General features: G+C 44.0%; 1 protein-coding gene across 1 annotated transcript; it reads left to right on the forward strand.

Moving 5' to 3' along the window:
- Positions 1 to 8,503: 8,503 nt before the first annotated feature.
- Positions 8,504 to 16,189, forward strand: LOC106579531 (tripartite motif-containing protein 54). Its single transcript, XM_045701942.1, has 5 exons — positions 8,504 to 9,063; positions 11,972 to 12,115; positions 15,134 to 15,317; positions 15,634 to 15,773; positions 16,177 to 16,189. The coding sequence occupies exons 1-5, from the start codon at positions 9,050 to 9,052 to the stop codon at positions 16,187 to 16,189; spliced, it is 495 nt and encodes a 164-aa protein (XP_045557898.1). The 5' UTR covers positions 8,504 to 9,049.
- Positions 16,190 to 16,505: the final 316 nt, after the last annotated feature.

Below are 16,505 nucleotides of genomic sequence, written 5' to 3' on the forward strand. Positions count from 1 at the left end.
ATCCTGGCACCGCACAATAAGAGCTACAATGCTAATATTTGTGTAAACTTCACAGTTGTTTTCTGTGGGTGTCATTTTCAGTGAAAAATGTATGTGCAATACACATAGTAGGTTGACTGGTAAGCTTAATGTGGTTAATTTTACAATGGTTTCAGAGTCCCGCAATATGAGCTACAACACACAAAATGTTTGTCAAATCTTTACAGTTGTGTTCTCTGGGTGTCATTGAGTAGAATGATACTCCATTTCATGAATCCACAGTCCAATATGAATGTCAGTAAGCACCATAGGCTGACTGGTGAGGTCAAAGTCCTGCAATAAGAGCTATGACACTAATATTTGTGTCAACTCTTTACAGTTGTGTTTTGTGAGTGTCACTGAATAGACTGATTCACAATTCATAGGTAAATCTGTACAGTGAAATATAATGATGCTCCCAATGCAATTCTGAAGTGTCATACGTTCACAGTGCAATATCAACAGTTTTTTAATCATGGACTTTTATTTTGAAGGCGAACCGCAATTCCACTAGTGTGTCTAGCTTCACATAGGTGCCAGTGCTGAGAAAGAACTGCCTGAAAATGTTTCACTGCAAGGGAAGTAGCAACATTGTAGCTTCACTCAAAACAGCACTTGAGATAGCCTGCTGTATTCATTTTATCCACTGCTTCCTTTTTGTTTATGTGGGGAATTAGCTCAAATGGTAGAGCGCTCGCTTAGCATGCGAGAAGTAGCGGGATCGATGCCCGCATTCTCCAAAACTTTTCTCGTCCCAGCGCGTGGCAAAATTTAAGTAAACGTGAGTAAACATTACTTTGTGGCGATATTTCGCGTTATAGCTTATACCACGCGTTATAGCGGTAGCCTGATATAGTAAAGATTTACTTTCCTTAACTTTTCCTGCTCATCTCTATGGTAAGTCTTATCGCTATGGGTGTAATATATTCGACATAGCAATTAGGATCTGGCTAAAAATACCTGAATCAGTTATAGAACCCATTGCCCTTTATGGTTGTGAGGTATAGGGTCCGCTCACCAACCAAGAATTCACAAAATGGGACATACACCAAATTGAGACTGCATGCAGAATTCTGCAAAAATATCCTCAGTGTACAACGTAAAACACCAAATAAAGCATGCAGAGCAGAATTAGGGCGATACCCGCTAATTATCAAAATCCAGAAAAGAGCCTTTAAATTCTACAACCACCTAAAAGGAAGCGATTCCCAAACCTTCCACAACAAAGACATCACCTACAGAGAGATGAACCTGGAGAAGAGTCCCCTAAGCAAGCTGGTCCTGGGGCTCTGTTCACAAACACAAACAGACCCCACAGAACCAAATGACAGCAACAAAATTAGACCCAACCAAGTTATGAGAAAACAAAAAGATAATTACTTGACACATTGGAAAGAATAAAAAAAAACTGAGCAAACTAGAATTATATTTCGCACTAAACAGAGAGTACACAGTGGCATAGTACCTGACCACTGTGATTGACCCAAATTTAAGGAAATCTTTGACTTGCTATTGAGAAAGGCCACCGTAGTCTATGTGCACACAGCCCACAAAATGAGGTGGAAACTGAGCTGCACTTCCTGACCTGCCAAATGTATGACCATATTAGAGACACATAGTGTGCCATCACAGCAGCAAGATTTGTGACCCGTTGCCACAAGAAAAAGATCAACAAGTGAAGAACAAACAGCATTGTAAATACAACCCATATTTCTGTTTATTTATTTTCCCTTTTGTACTTTAATAAGGATCAGACCTTCTTTTTTTTTTTTTGTCTAAAATGACATACCCAAATCTCTGCCTGTAGCTCAGGACCTGAAGCAAGGATATGCATATTCTTGGTACCATTTGAAAGGAAACACTTTGAAGTTTGTGGAAATGTGAAATGAATGTAGGAGAATATAACACATTAGATCTGGTAAAAGATAATACAAAGAAAAAAACGTGATTATTTTTTGTACCATCATCTTTAAAATGCAAGAGAAAGGCCATAATGTATAATTCCAGCCCAGGTGCAATTTTGATTTTGTCCACTAGATGGCAGCAGTGTATGTGTCAACGTTGTAGACTGATCCAATGAACCATTGCATATCTGTTCAAAATATTGTATCAAGGCTGCCCAAATGTGCCTAATTGGTTTATTAATACATTTTCAAGTTCGTAAGTGCACTCTCCTCAAACAATAACATGGTGTTCTTTTACTGTAATAGCTACAATGGACAGTGCAGTTAGATTAACAAGAATTTAAGCTTTCTGCCCATATCAGATATGACCTGGGATTTTTGCTAATCACATTAGCCTACATTAGCTCAACCGTTCCGCGGGGGGTACACTGATCCCGTAGAGGTTTAAGTTTGTTATTACAGACCGATCTGGCATTTCACCATCTGGAAACAACACAACTGCAATTGTTTTCTCTCATTTATGTCCAAGATAGCTAGCCACAAAGCTAACTAGCTAGCAGAGCAGCACTCCCCAAAAAGACAGGTGTCACTTTTGCTTTTGGAACTTTCTAATCATCTCTTAAGTTGTTTAGCATGCGATCACACTAGCTACATATATTTAGCTAAAAAGACTGTTGATGAAATGGATTGCTTTCTTTGTAGCTAGCTATCTAGCTTGGTTGTAGGCTAGTACAGTAACGTTACAGTAGCTAGCTAAGTTACACCTTTACTGAATGACAACAATGCAGCCTGAAAATTTCTGTCTAGCTAGTTGGGCTTAGAAATTGATAAATGAACATATGGAGAGATCACAAATTCATGCAGCTGTGGTGGTGTCAATTGTTTAGCTATTTCCCTGCTTTAAAGAGTGAAAATACTCAAGCCTTTATCCATACCAGCAGGTCTCCCATGAAAAAGTAGTCTTCAATGGGACAACCAGGTAATTAAAGCTAAAATATTCTGTGCACTCTCACTAGATAGAAGTGTGTGCTTCAGTGGCAGATTTTCTAAAAAAAAAAATAGACAAAGATAGTTAGTATCAGCAATTCTAAGTCAGATGAGACACCTGGTGTCATTCATTTACAGATGATACTTAGATTGAGAATGATTTCCATATATTTTATTGAGCATGGTGTGCTATTGTTTTTAAACACACAGCAAACAAAAAGCTGCCACCATTGTGGGTGCCGTATATATCTTTATAAGTTATGCATACTTCATGTTAATATTCCATTATCCGAGGTCCTCCATTCCTGAACGACAAGCCACCTGACCCTAGCAGGAAAGACCAGAGATCTGACTTCGAATTGAGTAAAATTAAGATCACTCAAGTTGATATTTCGATTTAGAGTGACTGACATGAATTGGAGCATGAACAGGCTTAGGACACTCAGGTCGAACAACAGATACGTAATGCATTTGTCAACAACGGTTGTGCCAATTAATGCATATCACAAGGGTTGAGAGGTGTGTACACACTTGCAATGTAACCTACATCTGTTGTTAAACTCATTTTAAAAAATGAATGTTTTTTTACCCCCAATTTCATGGTATCCAATTGGTAGTTACAGTCTTGTCTCATCGCTGAAACTCCCGTACGGACTCGGGAGAGACAAAGGTCAAGAACCATGTGTCCTCTGAAAAAAAACGACCCAACCAAGCCGCACTGCTTCTTGACACAATGCCGGCTTAACCCAGAAACACCAATGTGTTGAAGGAAACACCGTACACCTGGCGACCGTGTCACCACTGGAGTCGCTAGAGCAAGGACATCCCTGCCGGCCAAACACTCCGCTAACCCGGAAGATGCTGGACCAATTGTGCACCGCCCCATGGGTCTCCCGGTCCGCTACGACAGAGCCTGGACTCGAACCAGGATCTCCAGTGACCACTGTGCCACTCGGGAGGCCCCATCTGTTGTTAAACGCGAGTGATGAATAAGCCCTAGAGGTTTTGTAAATTCACATGATTAACCCTATGTCAATCCAGATCTGAATGTTTGATATCCTTTCTACTGTACGCTAGTAGTTGATGCCAAAGCTAATCTTTGAATGTCCTACTACAAGGACTCGGTCAGTTTGACAAACTTTTGTGTCATATGAACACACACACCATTGGTTGCCATGGCGAGTACACTGAGCAGTCAGGAAAAGCTCATATTGTGCATTAAGTGACTGAATGCAACAAAAAATAAACAGCACATTGACATGATCACACAGTTCACTTTCCGCCTCTCAATTACACGCTCACTCACTCGCATAGTTTAGCTTTATGATTATTCTCATTTAAGGTAATTGGGCCTCTATTTCAGGAGAGGGATGACATGCATGACCTGGCTCTCCTCTGCTGAGACCGATCCGGGCCCAGCAGCGCAGGCCCAGCTCTAACAGTGGTTCTCCCTACAGGCTGTCCTGTTTCCCTCCCCTTTGGCACCAGCTCCTGACACAACAAAAGAGGATTGCTCTGAAGAGTTCCTGCTGGATACAGGTAATTCAAATGATATCACACACATAATTATGTGTGCAGGCACTAACTCATTCTAACACACTGGGCCCATCAAGAGATGAGGTTGCCTTTTCATCATGGACCACGGCCCATGGACAGAGCCCATTAGAACTGCCAGTGATGTCCTACTGGTCAAGCACCACGGGGAGGAAGAGACCCTGAAGTGGACGCACAGCTGTGACATTATGTTACTGCAGAGAGTAACGTAATGCCACATCCCCTTCCACCTGCACTTCCACAGCAGAAAACCTCACCAATTCAAGGATACCATTTGAGGATTTTGCTGCGGCTGCCTTCTTTCAATGGGAGCTGGAGGCCTCGATGCAGAGGAAGGAGTGAGGAATGGACGAACTGAGAAAAGAAAAAATCCTTAGAGCAGCATCCCTCCGGCCGTCTGTACAGGTTCTGCCACCAGCCGCTGAAACAAGGCCCCAACAGCCCTCACACACATACCGGCTTTCCTTGAGTGGCAGGAAAAGATCTACTGCCTAGCCAAAGTGTTTTCCCTGTACCTTGCACTGGGCTTTGGAGGGAGCTCCAACAGTCTGCCTTTTATGAGACTGAAAGGTGGAGATGGAGGGTGAAGAAGGGGGAGTGACTCTACAGACACACACACAGAAATAAATAGGAGCTGAAAATCTATTTCCATTAATGGAAGTGGTTTGGACTCGTTTGATTTGTATTTATTTCACAGGTACTGTCCATTCTTTTACATTACTGTACATACATTGCTGGATATCACTGTATATATTATTGTCCATTACTATTTTGTGTAAATGTTACACAAAGGCCAACCATTTATTCTAATCGCGGTGAATATGTCTTGTATCATAAACTAATTGCTATAGTTAGTGTGTGAATAAGTTTGTTATATGAAGGGTTGTGCTCCAACACTATCATAACTATGGCTTTGATTTCATTCGAGTAAACCTCAAAGTAATATTCTCTATGAGCTGCTTTAGAGTTGTCTTTATGAGTAAGACACATGCCTTTCCATTGTGCTCTAACACTCATAAATATTCCTTTGATTTCATTCTATTAAACCTCAACGTAAAGCAATCTTCTCTTGTTTCTAATATTGTCTTTATATGCATCAAAGGGAAAGGAAAGGGGGTTACCTAGTCAATTGTACAACTGAATGCATTCGACGGAAATGGCAAATGCAAAGTCCTCCAAATACAAAACGTCCTCCAGCGATGTCAAAACGTCCTCCAGCGATATCACAACTATAAACAGAGTAAAGTACACGCACTAAAGCGTAAAAATAATTATTTTTAACAAAACAGTGTTTTTTAGATAACTTGTTAGGCATTCAAAGTGTTGGTCTGATGGGAATCTGTGACGTCATCTTGCTTGAAAAATGGTAAAACTAGTTAATAACAGTGGGTCCCTTCCTGTCCTGTAAAACTAGTTAATCACAGTGGGTCCCTTCCTCTCCTGTAAAACTAGTTAATAACAGTGGGTCCCTTCCTCTCCTGTAAAACTAGTTAATCACAGTGGGTCCCTTCCTCTCCTGTAAAACTAGTTAATAACAGTGGGTCCCTTCCTCTCCTGTAAAACTAGTTAATCACAGTGGGTCCCTTCCTCTCCTGTAAAACTAGTTAATAACAGTGGGTCCCTTCCTCTCCTGTAAAACTAGTTAATCACAGTGGGTCCCTTCCTCTCCTGTAAAACTAGTTAATCACAGTGGGTCCCTTCCTCTCCTGTAAAACTAGTTAATAACAGTGGGTCCCTTCCTCTCCTGTAAAACTAGTTAATCACAGTGGGTCCCTTCCTCTCCTGTAAAACTAGTTAATAACAGTGGGTCCCCTCCTCTCCTGTAAAACTAGTTAATCATAGTGGGTCCCTTCCTCTCCTGTAAAACTAGTTAATCACAGTGGGTCCCTTCCTCTCCTGTAAAACTAGTTAATCACAGTGGGTCCCTTCCTCTCCTGTAAAACTAGTTAATCACAGTGGGTCCCTTCCTCTCCTGTAAAACGAGTTAATCACAGTGGGTCCCTTCCTCTCCTGTAAAACTAGTTAATCACAGTGGGTCCCTTCCTCTCCTGTAAAACTAGTTAATCACAGTGGGTCCCTTCCTCTCCTGTGAAACTAGTTAATCACAGTGGGTCCCTTCCTCTCCTGTAAAACTAGTTAATCACAGTGGGTCCCTTCCTCTCCTGTAAAACTAGTTAATAACAGTGGGTCCCTTCCTCTCCTGTAAAACTAGTTAATAACAGTGGGTCCCATGTCTCAAAAAACTCAAAATCATGCTACGGGCTTTACACAACTGGCCTTCTGCCACGCACGGGTTGGTTTTTATTCTTAGGAAATATGCTAGGTAGATGCGTGGCTATAATGTATCTGAACGATTAGAATGTATTTGAGACGTGAATGTGCCTCTTATAGATCGGCACCTGCGGTATTTCCAGCGCGAGATATTACTTTTTGTTCGAGACACTGCATGATTCTGATCACATAATCGGATACATTTTTATAAAGGTACACATTATTTTAAAATGCCATAATACATCAAGTAACCTCTATCCATCCATCCATCTATTCCAATAATAAAGCAGCCATGCCCACCTGTACCTGTTTCTTATCAGCACATCATTTGTCTTATCAGTCCAATATGTCTATCCTACCATAGCATGTTTTGCCCCAGATCAACCAGCCTGGTTTCATAGACTAGACGTAACATAGATGTAAATCCGAGATACTCAAAATAGTATGATATGTTTTGTTGGTTATGATTGCATAAGAGAGAAGGTTACTTGAGTCAAAAGTAGGGTGGGTGGGTAAGTGTATAACACCAACATCAAGCAAACCAAAGGTTGTATGTTTGAATCACGGGCAACTTTGCAACTACATACTACTTTACAACTACTTAGCATGTTAGCTAATCCTGCCCCTAGCCTTAACTCTTTAACCTAACTCCTAACCAGTGCTTAATTTGCAGGAGCAGGATACAGCAGTGTTTGCAATGTAAAAATTAGAATAAAAGCAATCGAGTTCATTCGAGTTGCATTCCCATTAATTCTCCTGCCCCCTAAAAAAAAGTTATATTAAAACGCAGATTTTGATTTGGGCTTATGATTTGCTTAACATTATAGCCTGTTTGAGACCAGTGCATGGCCATAGCTGTGGTGAGAGAGAGAAGCACTCCTGTATCTATCTCAGAACTAGACTGAGATTCACTTTCTATGATCTCGCTCCCTCTCTCTGCTAGACATGAGCCTGCAACTGTCATCTCTCCAGCATTGCACTTGATCATTTATTTCCTTATAGAATTATAGCCGTGGGAAGGGTGCTGGGAGAGCTGCAGCACCCCTGGTTAATTTAAATACATTTGCCAAAGTTGTAGAATTACTGCTGTCAGTTCAGAAATAAATAAAATTATTCAGAATACTAAACCAGGAGTAGGCCTGTAATTTAACCACAGATGACCAATAACTTCTTTTAAAAAATAGCCTAGCTGTGGATTGTGTTTATGTAGCCCAACCACAAGGCATATAGAACATGTGGCAAATCTGTCAGTGAACAGCATGCAGCCAGAACAAGCCTTTCGCAATATTTCAAATACAATCGCGGGAAAACACAGACTAGAAGGTAAATGGCTGCTGCTTAAAAGAGAAGACTCTAATATGACTGTTGACTACCAAAATATGTTATCTTCCCGATAGGTCTATTGAGCAAACATTGTTCGCCAGCGAGTGAGCTGTGCGTAATTGGGTGAGTCAGTGAAAGCTTTTTTAGGACTATAATTTCCTCCTCATATTGTACAATAGGTGTCTCCACATTTTACAATTTAAGCACTGGCCCTAACCTTAACCTTAGCCTAGCTAACGTAAGCCACCTAGCTAACTTTAGCGTTAGCCACCTAGCTAAAGTTAGCAACAACAAATTGGAATTCGTAACATATTGTACTTATTGCAATTCGTAACATACTGTATCATATGAATTGTAATTCATAAGATATCATACGAAATGGATGATGGACATCCACAAATTAATACATACCATACGAAATGTAACATACTAATTGGAGTGTCCCGGATTTACATTTACTAGGTTAGGGCCCCAAACACGTTTGTTATACATTGATATTTGCATATAAGCTAACAGTTTCATGACATGTGTAGAGCTTTACATTAAATAGGGTCAGCTTGTAGACTATAGTCCTACTGCAAGGAAACATCAGCTGCTCATGCACTAATTAGTATCAGTTTCATATATGGGCAAGTAAACATGGGAACCTTTGACGTGACACTTTCTAAAAACAGCCCTGACACTCGCTCGAGCTGCCAGATTGGGGGCCACGTGAAACTCTGTATGAGGAACAGCTTGAACCAGTGCTATTACTGTGGCCCTTCTTTCAACTTCACTCCGAACTAAACGGCTTGGGATGTTATGAAGCAGGATTAACCATTGCCTATTATTAATTTGACACTATTTTAATGTCTTATCGGAGTGGGTGCATCAGAAGAGAAACGTCATAGATAATTTGGAGAAGCAGCTGATTTGTTCCATCTGCCTGGAAACATTTACCAAAACAGTGGTCATTTTACCGTGGCAACACAACCTCTGTACAAAGTGTGCCAATGATATCTTTAAGGTAAAGTAGGCCTGCAATTACATTGGAGTATTGGAAAGTATTTTAGAGAAGGTTAGTATGTGATAGAACTATAGATTAAACTGTGTCTACGCATTATCCATAAACTATTATTTGTTTCTCTATATCTATAACAACTAGTTTGACTGTGGGGGATGTTTTTGTTTGGTTCTTGTCTAGGCACTGAGGCTACAGGTGTAAGATCTTAATTTGATCACCCTTTTGTTGCAGGGAATTTTCTGCACAGCAAGAAATGCAGTGTATTCAATGTTTAAAAGCGTTTGCATTTTGTAATTTCTACTTAACATTTTCAGACTTGATTTGCCCTTACCAGAAATGCATCAACCCCTACACAATAATTCACATTTCCTGTTGCTGCAGGGTCAAATTAAGATCCCTGTCACGGTTATCGTTGGTGAAAGAGGACCAAAATGCAGCAGGACTGTGTTGGTTCATCTTGAACATTTATTAAACTCAAAATGAACTCCAAAACAAACTCACGATCACCGAACAGTCTTCTCAGGCTCATACACGCTAGACAAGAAACAATCTCCCACAAAACCTACACCAAACAATTACCCATATATAGGACTCTCAATCAGAGGCAACGAGGAAGCACCTGCCTCCAATTGAGAGTCCCAAACCCCAATCAACCTAACATAGAAATACATAAACCAGACTACACATAGAAATACATCAACATAGACCATAAACCAAAAAACCCGGAAATAATAAATCAAACGCCCTTCTACCAAAACACCACCCCGAACCACATAAAACAAATACCCTCTACCACATCCTGACCAAACTACAATAACTATTAACCCTTATACTGGCCAGGACGTGACAGTACCCCCCCCCTAAAGGTGCTAACCCCGGAAGCACCTCAAGAACAGGCACCTTAACAAAAACCCCAAACAACAACAAAAAATCCCCCTAAACTAAAGGGAGGGAAGGGAGGGTGGCTGCCGTCCCTGACGGCACTTGTGCTACACCCCCCCCCCTCCCCCAACCCACCTATGCAGGTGGTGGTTCAGGCTCCAGCCTATTGTCCTCCAGAGTGCCGACCGACCCGATCAGCCTCGGACCGTAGGCAGACTCCCCCTGCTCTGGATCATGGGCAGACCTCCTCCTCTCCACCCTGTATACAGACTTATCAATTAAACCGTTAATTACTTCAAGTTCTGAAATGTCAGGCTTACTCAGTTTAGGGTTGCTGCTAGACTCCCTTGATTCTTGGTCATCGGCAGACTCTGGGCAGATGGGCCAACCTGGCGGCTCCGGGCAGTCTGGCCGCTCTTGACTGACGGGCAGCTCTGGCCGCTCCGGGCAGTCTGGCCGCTCTGGCGACTCTTGACTGACGGGCAGCTCTGGCGACTCCTGACTGACGGGCAGCTCTGGCGACTCCTGACTGACGGGCAGCTCTGGCGACTCCTGACTGACGGGCAGCTCTGGCGACTCCTGACTGACGGGCAGCTCTGGCGACTCCTGACTGACGGGCAGCTCTGGCGACTCCTGACTGAGCCGACGCACTGGAAGCCTGGTGCGTGGTGTCGGTACTGGCCGTGCCAGACTGGGAACACGCCCCTCCAGGCTAGTGCGGGGAGCGGGAACAGGATGAGTCGGACTGGGCTGACGCACTTGAAACCTGGTGCGTGGTGCTGGTACTGGACGTGCCAGACTGGGAACACGCACCTCTAGGCTAGTGCGTGGAGCGGGAACAGGATATATAGGACCGTGGAGGCTTACTGGCGGTCTCGAGCTTAAACCTGGCATCGCCCTTTCTGGCTGAATGCCCACTGCCCCCTGGTAAATGCGGGGCGCTGGTATAGCGCGTACTGGCCTAAAAACACTTGGCCTCGCCATAATACTCATTACCCCGAAGCACGAGACCTGTCCATTAACTGGCTTCTGTGAAACAGTCCGGGGATTTGGCCTGGGGCTCCGAACTTGCCCCGCCAAACTACCCATATACCCCCCCCAAAAAATTATTGTGGCTGCCTCTCGGGTTTAATCGCCAGTCGTGTTCCTCGGTAGCATTCCCGGTCTTTGCTCCATTTCTTCCATGGGCCCTCTCCAGCCATAACTTGCTCCCATGTCCATTTCTCCCGTTTGTCCAATTCAAATTCCCTCTGCTCCTTACAGTCCACCTGTCGCTCCTTCCTCTGCTGCTTGGTCCTTTGGTGGTAGGAGATTCTGTCACGGTTATCGTTGGTGAAAGAGGACCAAAATGCAGCAGGACTGTGTTGGTTCATCTTGAACATTTATTAAACTCAAAATGAACTCCAAACTCACGATCACCGAACAGTCTTCTCAGGCTCATACACGCTAGACAAGAAACAATCTCCCACAAAACCTACACCAAACAATTACCCATATATAGGACTCTCAATCAGAGGCAACGAGGAAACACCTGCCTCCAATTGAGAGTTCCAAACCCCAATCAACCTAACATAGAAATACATAAACCAGACTACACATAGAAATACATCAACATAGACCATAAACCAAAAAATCCGGAAATAATAAATCAAACGCCCTTCTACCAAAACACCACCCCGAACCACATAAAACAAATACCCTCTGCCACGTCCTGACCAAACTACAATAACTATTAACCCTTATACTGGCCAGGACGTGACAATCCCACATCTGTATGCACTGTAGCCTACCGCAGATCCTCTGTATTGTTCTCATTTTATGCTTTGTAGTATCTTGTTGCCACGAGCCATTCCAGTCTTCAATCTCAGTTTTGTACATCCATGTAATTTTGTGTAGCCTCAAATGTGACTGCAGTTTTCACATGAAATAGTAGCCATAAGCAATAATAGGTGTTACATTTGGTCTACATTGTATTATGCCTCCGTCTGTTCTATCCTGTCTAAGCCTCCAACCCATACCTCCCAATCAGAGGGGGGTCAGTGACCTCCGGTGGCCGTTTCCGGTGCCCGTCCTGCAGGCACGAGGTGGTCCTGGACCACTACGGGGTCTACGGGCTCCAGAGGAACCTGCTGGTGGACAACATCATCGACATGTTCAAACAGGAGTCCACCAGGTGAGAGAGTCGTACACTGTAGGAGTCCAAAGGAAAAATAATACTTCCGGTACCTGGACTTTGCTTTCCAACCAAGGTGCATGAACAGATGAGAAAACTGGGGGGAAACTATTTGCTCCATGTACTCGCTAGCTTGTTACAGGTACGGTACAGTTCTTATTACAGTAATCATTTAAAAATGTAATTATTAAAGAAAGAAACCACCGTCTCAGATAGACACCACCACCACCATCATCACTACCATAAGTGGTCCAATTTGCAGGATCCTACTATACCACAGACTGAAAGCACAGACATCCAGTTACTCCATTTTGTGACTTTTGGCCAAAATCCATTTCTATGTGTAATTTCCTTAGCTTCCCTTATTCCATTACCAGGCTTTAAACTACTTCCAATATGTCACTGAATTTCCTACAAGAAGACAGAACAGTGAATTCTAAAAGGTGTTCAGTTAGGGCATTGAACAGGGAATTCTAAAAGTAGGTCAGTTAGGGCATTGAACAGTGAGATACTAATAATGATAGCAATGTGACATTTTCTCTTCTGATAGAAATATTAAAAACTCATACAACCTACATGCAAAACGTGTTGAAACTGTTCTCAGGAAAAAAGTCCTGGTGCCACTCATTCTGAATGTTTTCTTCAATATTGACTACTTTTCTCACCTTGTTTACCAGACCTCCAGGGTGCCTTATAAAGACACATGGTGGCTGGTGAACGTGACTAGTAGTAGTTTCTAAACTAGAGTTGAAAAACAAATAATGAGATACAGGTGATGTTTTTAACCAGGCAGCAGGTAGCCTAGCGGTTAAGAATGTTGGACCAGTGACTGAACTGTTTCTGGTTTGAATCCCCGAGCCGACTAGGTGCCCTTGAGCAAGGCACTTAACCCTAATTGCTCTGTAGTGTCTGCTAAATTACTAACATGTAGATGGCTCCCTCCAGAAGAAACAGAGGTGACAACAGCTAGAGCTAAATACAGTTAAAGAAGTATGTAGTTCAAAAACATTGCATTTACATGAAGGATTACTGTTTATATTTAACTCCGGGTAAAATAAGTGTCAGGGTTTTTGTAGTGAAAGTGTCGTCTTATCACTGCTTTGAGGTGGGAGTTTGGCGCTATAAGAACGCATGAGATGAACACGTTGCTTTGAAGCAGGGTTGGGTAGGTTACTTTCTAAATGTAATCCGTTAATTACTAGTTAACCTGTCTGAGTTTTTTATCAGTAACAGAACTTTTGGATTACCCACATTTAGTTTTGTTTTCTCATTACTTTCCATTTAGAAGAAGACAAAGAAGACATTAGAAGAAGACAAAAAGGATCCATCAAACACATTTGGTGTGTCATCATAGTGGTCTCTGATTGGTGGTCATCATTTGGTGTGTCATCATAGTGGTCTCTGATTGGTGGTCATCATTTGGTGTGTCATCATAGTGGTCTCTGACTTGTGGTCAGACTCGCTCAGGTGGAATAAACTTAAACTTGCGCCTTAAACCGAATGGTGTCATAGTGTGTGTGTGTGTGTGTGTGTGTGTGTGTGTGTGTGTGTGTGTGTGTGTGTGTGTGTGTGTGTGTGTGTGTGTGTGTGTGTGTGTGTGTGTGTGTGTGTGTGTGTGTGTGTATTTGGAAGAAGTGTGACTAATGCCTTACTGTGTATTTTTTCCCACAAACATCCTTCTGAATTGAAATGTAATCCAATAAGTAGTCATCCAGTTTTCCAAAATAATCTGTAATCGGATTACAATATTTTTGCTGGTAACGTAACTGATTACAGTTACAGTTTTTTGTAATCAGATTATATGTAACTGATTACATCCTTTTAAGAATAGGAGCCCAGAGGCAATGTAATCTAGCTCTCTACTGTCCTGTATCCAACATCACGCTTAATGCTTCAGGCTTTATTTCTGAGACAAAACTCTCTTCCGCTTGACAGAGAGAGAGAGAGAGAGAGAGAGAGAGAGAGAGAGAGAGAGAGGGATGGAATGGAGGAGAGGGGTGCTCTGTGTGTTTGAGGACACTCACTAGCTCGACAGAGAGAACAAAAGAGAGAAGAAGAGGGATACTTACTGTGTGTTTTTGAGTGCTTGCTAGTCGGAAAGAGAGCACGTGTGTATACTGTAGATAGAAGTGGAGTAGGGACCATCTAGGGCAACAGAAAAAGGGAGAGAAAGGAGTAGAAGAGGGTCATGTTGTGTGTCTCCTTGTGTTGTGTTGGGAGATGGAGGCATTGTGTCTGTCACTCAGCACTGGTGCCCATATGAACCCATAGACCCACAGTGAGTCAGAGGGGTGATTCGGTTGGCAAGAGGTTTCCGGTACAAGTCAGTCACACAATGCTATACTTCCAACGGACTTGGTGTGTGTGGTGTGTGTGTGGTGTGTGTGTGTGGTGTGTATTTGGAGGAAGTGTGACTAATGCCTTAAGGCCTGTACGACACACACAACACTCCATTTAGATACTGTCTGTACAGATGCTCATGGCTCAGGATGTGATGTTACCTATGATGACCTTCTGACTTCATGGTGAGGTGTTCAGTTACCATGGGCAGGCAGCCTGAATCTAACCTCAACTGATCAGGAGAGGAAGCCACTATACTATTACAGTAAGATGCACCCCTAGTGTTGGGAGTCTCAGCATGTCTCCTTCCCCCTCCAGCAGCCCTAGTGTTGGGAGTCTCAGCATGTCTCCTTCCCCCTCCAGCAGCCCTAGTGTTGGGAGTCTCAGCATGTCTCCTTCCCCCTCCAGCAGCCCTAGTGTTGGGAGTCTCAGCATGTCTCCTTCCCCCTCCAGCAGCCCTAGTGTTGGGAGTCTCAGCATGTCTCCTTCCCCCTCCAGCAGCCCTAGTGTTGGGAGTCTCAGCATGTCTCCTTCCCCCTCCAGCAGCCCTAGTGTTGGGAGTCTCAGCATGTCTCCTTCCCCCTCCAGCAGCCCTAGTGTTGGGAGTCTCAGCATGTCTCCTTCCCCCTCCAGCAGCCCTAGTGTTGGGAGTCTCAGCATGTCTCCTTCCCCCTCCAGCAGCCCTAGGTCAGCGGCCCCAGAGAGGACGGAGGAGCAGGCCATGTGCCAAGAGCACGAGGAGGAGGAGGTCAACATCTACTGTGTGACCCACAGCGTGCCCACCTGCTCCATGTGCAAGGTGTTTGGAGCCCACCAGGACTGTGAGGTGGCGCCGCTCAAAAGCATGTACCAGACACAGAAGGTGAGGACTGGCTGATGTAGGAAAACATCTTCTTCAAGACATTTACAGTACAGTAGGTCAAATGGGAAAGTTGCCTCCTGTGTATATGTCAGTACATTGCAACTCACTCAGTGACTGATGCTTCTTGGCTTCTCGTTCCTGTGGTTGTGTGTGGTTGTGTGTGTGTGTGTGTGTGTGTGTGTGTGTGTGTGTGTGTGTGTGTGTGTGTGTGTGTGTGTGTGTGTGTGTGTGTGTGTGTGTGTGTGTGTGTGTGTGTGTGTGTGTGTGTGTGTGTGTGTGGTTGTGCGTGCTGGTGCGTGTGCTGGGGCGGCCACAGACCGAGTTGACTGACGGGATAGCGATGATGGTGGGGAACAACGACAGGATCCAGGGCATCATCAGTCAGTTAAAGGAGACCTGCCAGACCATAGAGGTGACTGGCCCAGTGTGGCAGCACCTGTCTTTCTGTCTCTGTCTGTCTGTGTGTCTCTCACACAGACAGACAACTGAAACCAGGATGTTACTGTAATCAGCCCCCCACCCCATTCCCCAAATACACACATAGACTTAGAAAAATGACTAGGTGTTCTACTGCCTGTGTTGTACTGCCTCACACGAATAAACACATACGTTTCCAGAGATTCCTTCTCCTCCCTCACACATACCAAGAAACACACAGAAATGTTACTGCCTTCCCACTCGCTCACACTGAGAAACCAGGAGGAGAACTGATGGGGAGAGAGTGGACACCCCTGATGTGCACACGCAGAACACACACACACACACACACTGGAGTTGATGAGCTAGCTAGTAGCTGTACTGGGGCGGAAGCTGGAGCGGCTCCAGTCCCCTCTGTGTCACTCGTGGTGGTGTTACCCAGGATTGCCATGTAGAGCTGGGTCGTGTTCAGAACTGGGTCGTGTCCACTAGGCACAGAACTGGAGAAAACACTTGCGTGTGTCCATCTGTCTGTCCATGTGTGTGTGGTTGCCTGTGTACAGGAGAACGGCAGGAGGCAGAAGTGCCAGGTGTGTGTGGTTGCCTGTGTACAGGAGAACGGCAGGAGGCAGAAGTCCCAGGTGTGTGTGGTTGCCTGTGTACAGGAGAACGGCAGGAGGCAGAAGTCCCATGTGTGTGTGGTTGCCTGTGTAAAACGGCGGAGGCAGAAGTCCCAGGTGTGTGTGGTTGCCTGTGTACAGGAGAACGGCA

Source organism: Salmo salar, chromosome ssa19 (genome assembly GCF_905237065.1).
Source record: "Salmo salar chromosome ssa19, Ssal_v3.1, whole genome shotgun sequence".
Taxonomy (NCBI): domain Eukaryota; kingdom Metazoa; phylum Chordata; class Actinopteri; order Salmoniformes; family Salmonidae; genus Salmo; species Salmo salar.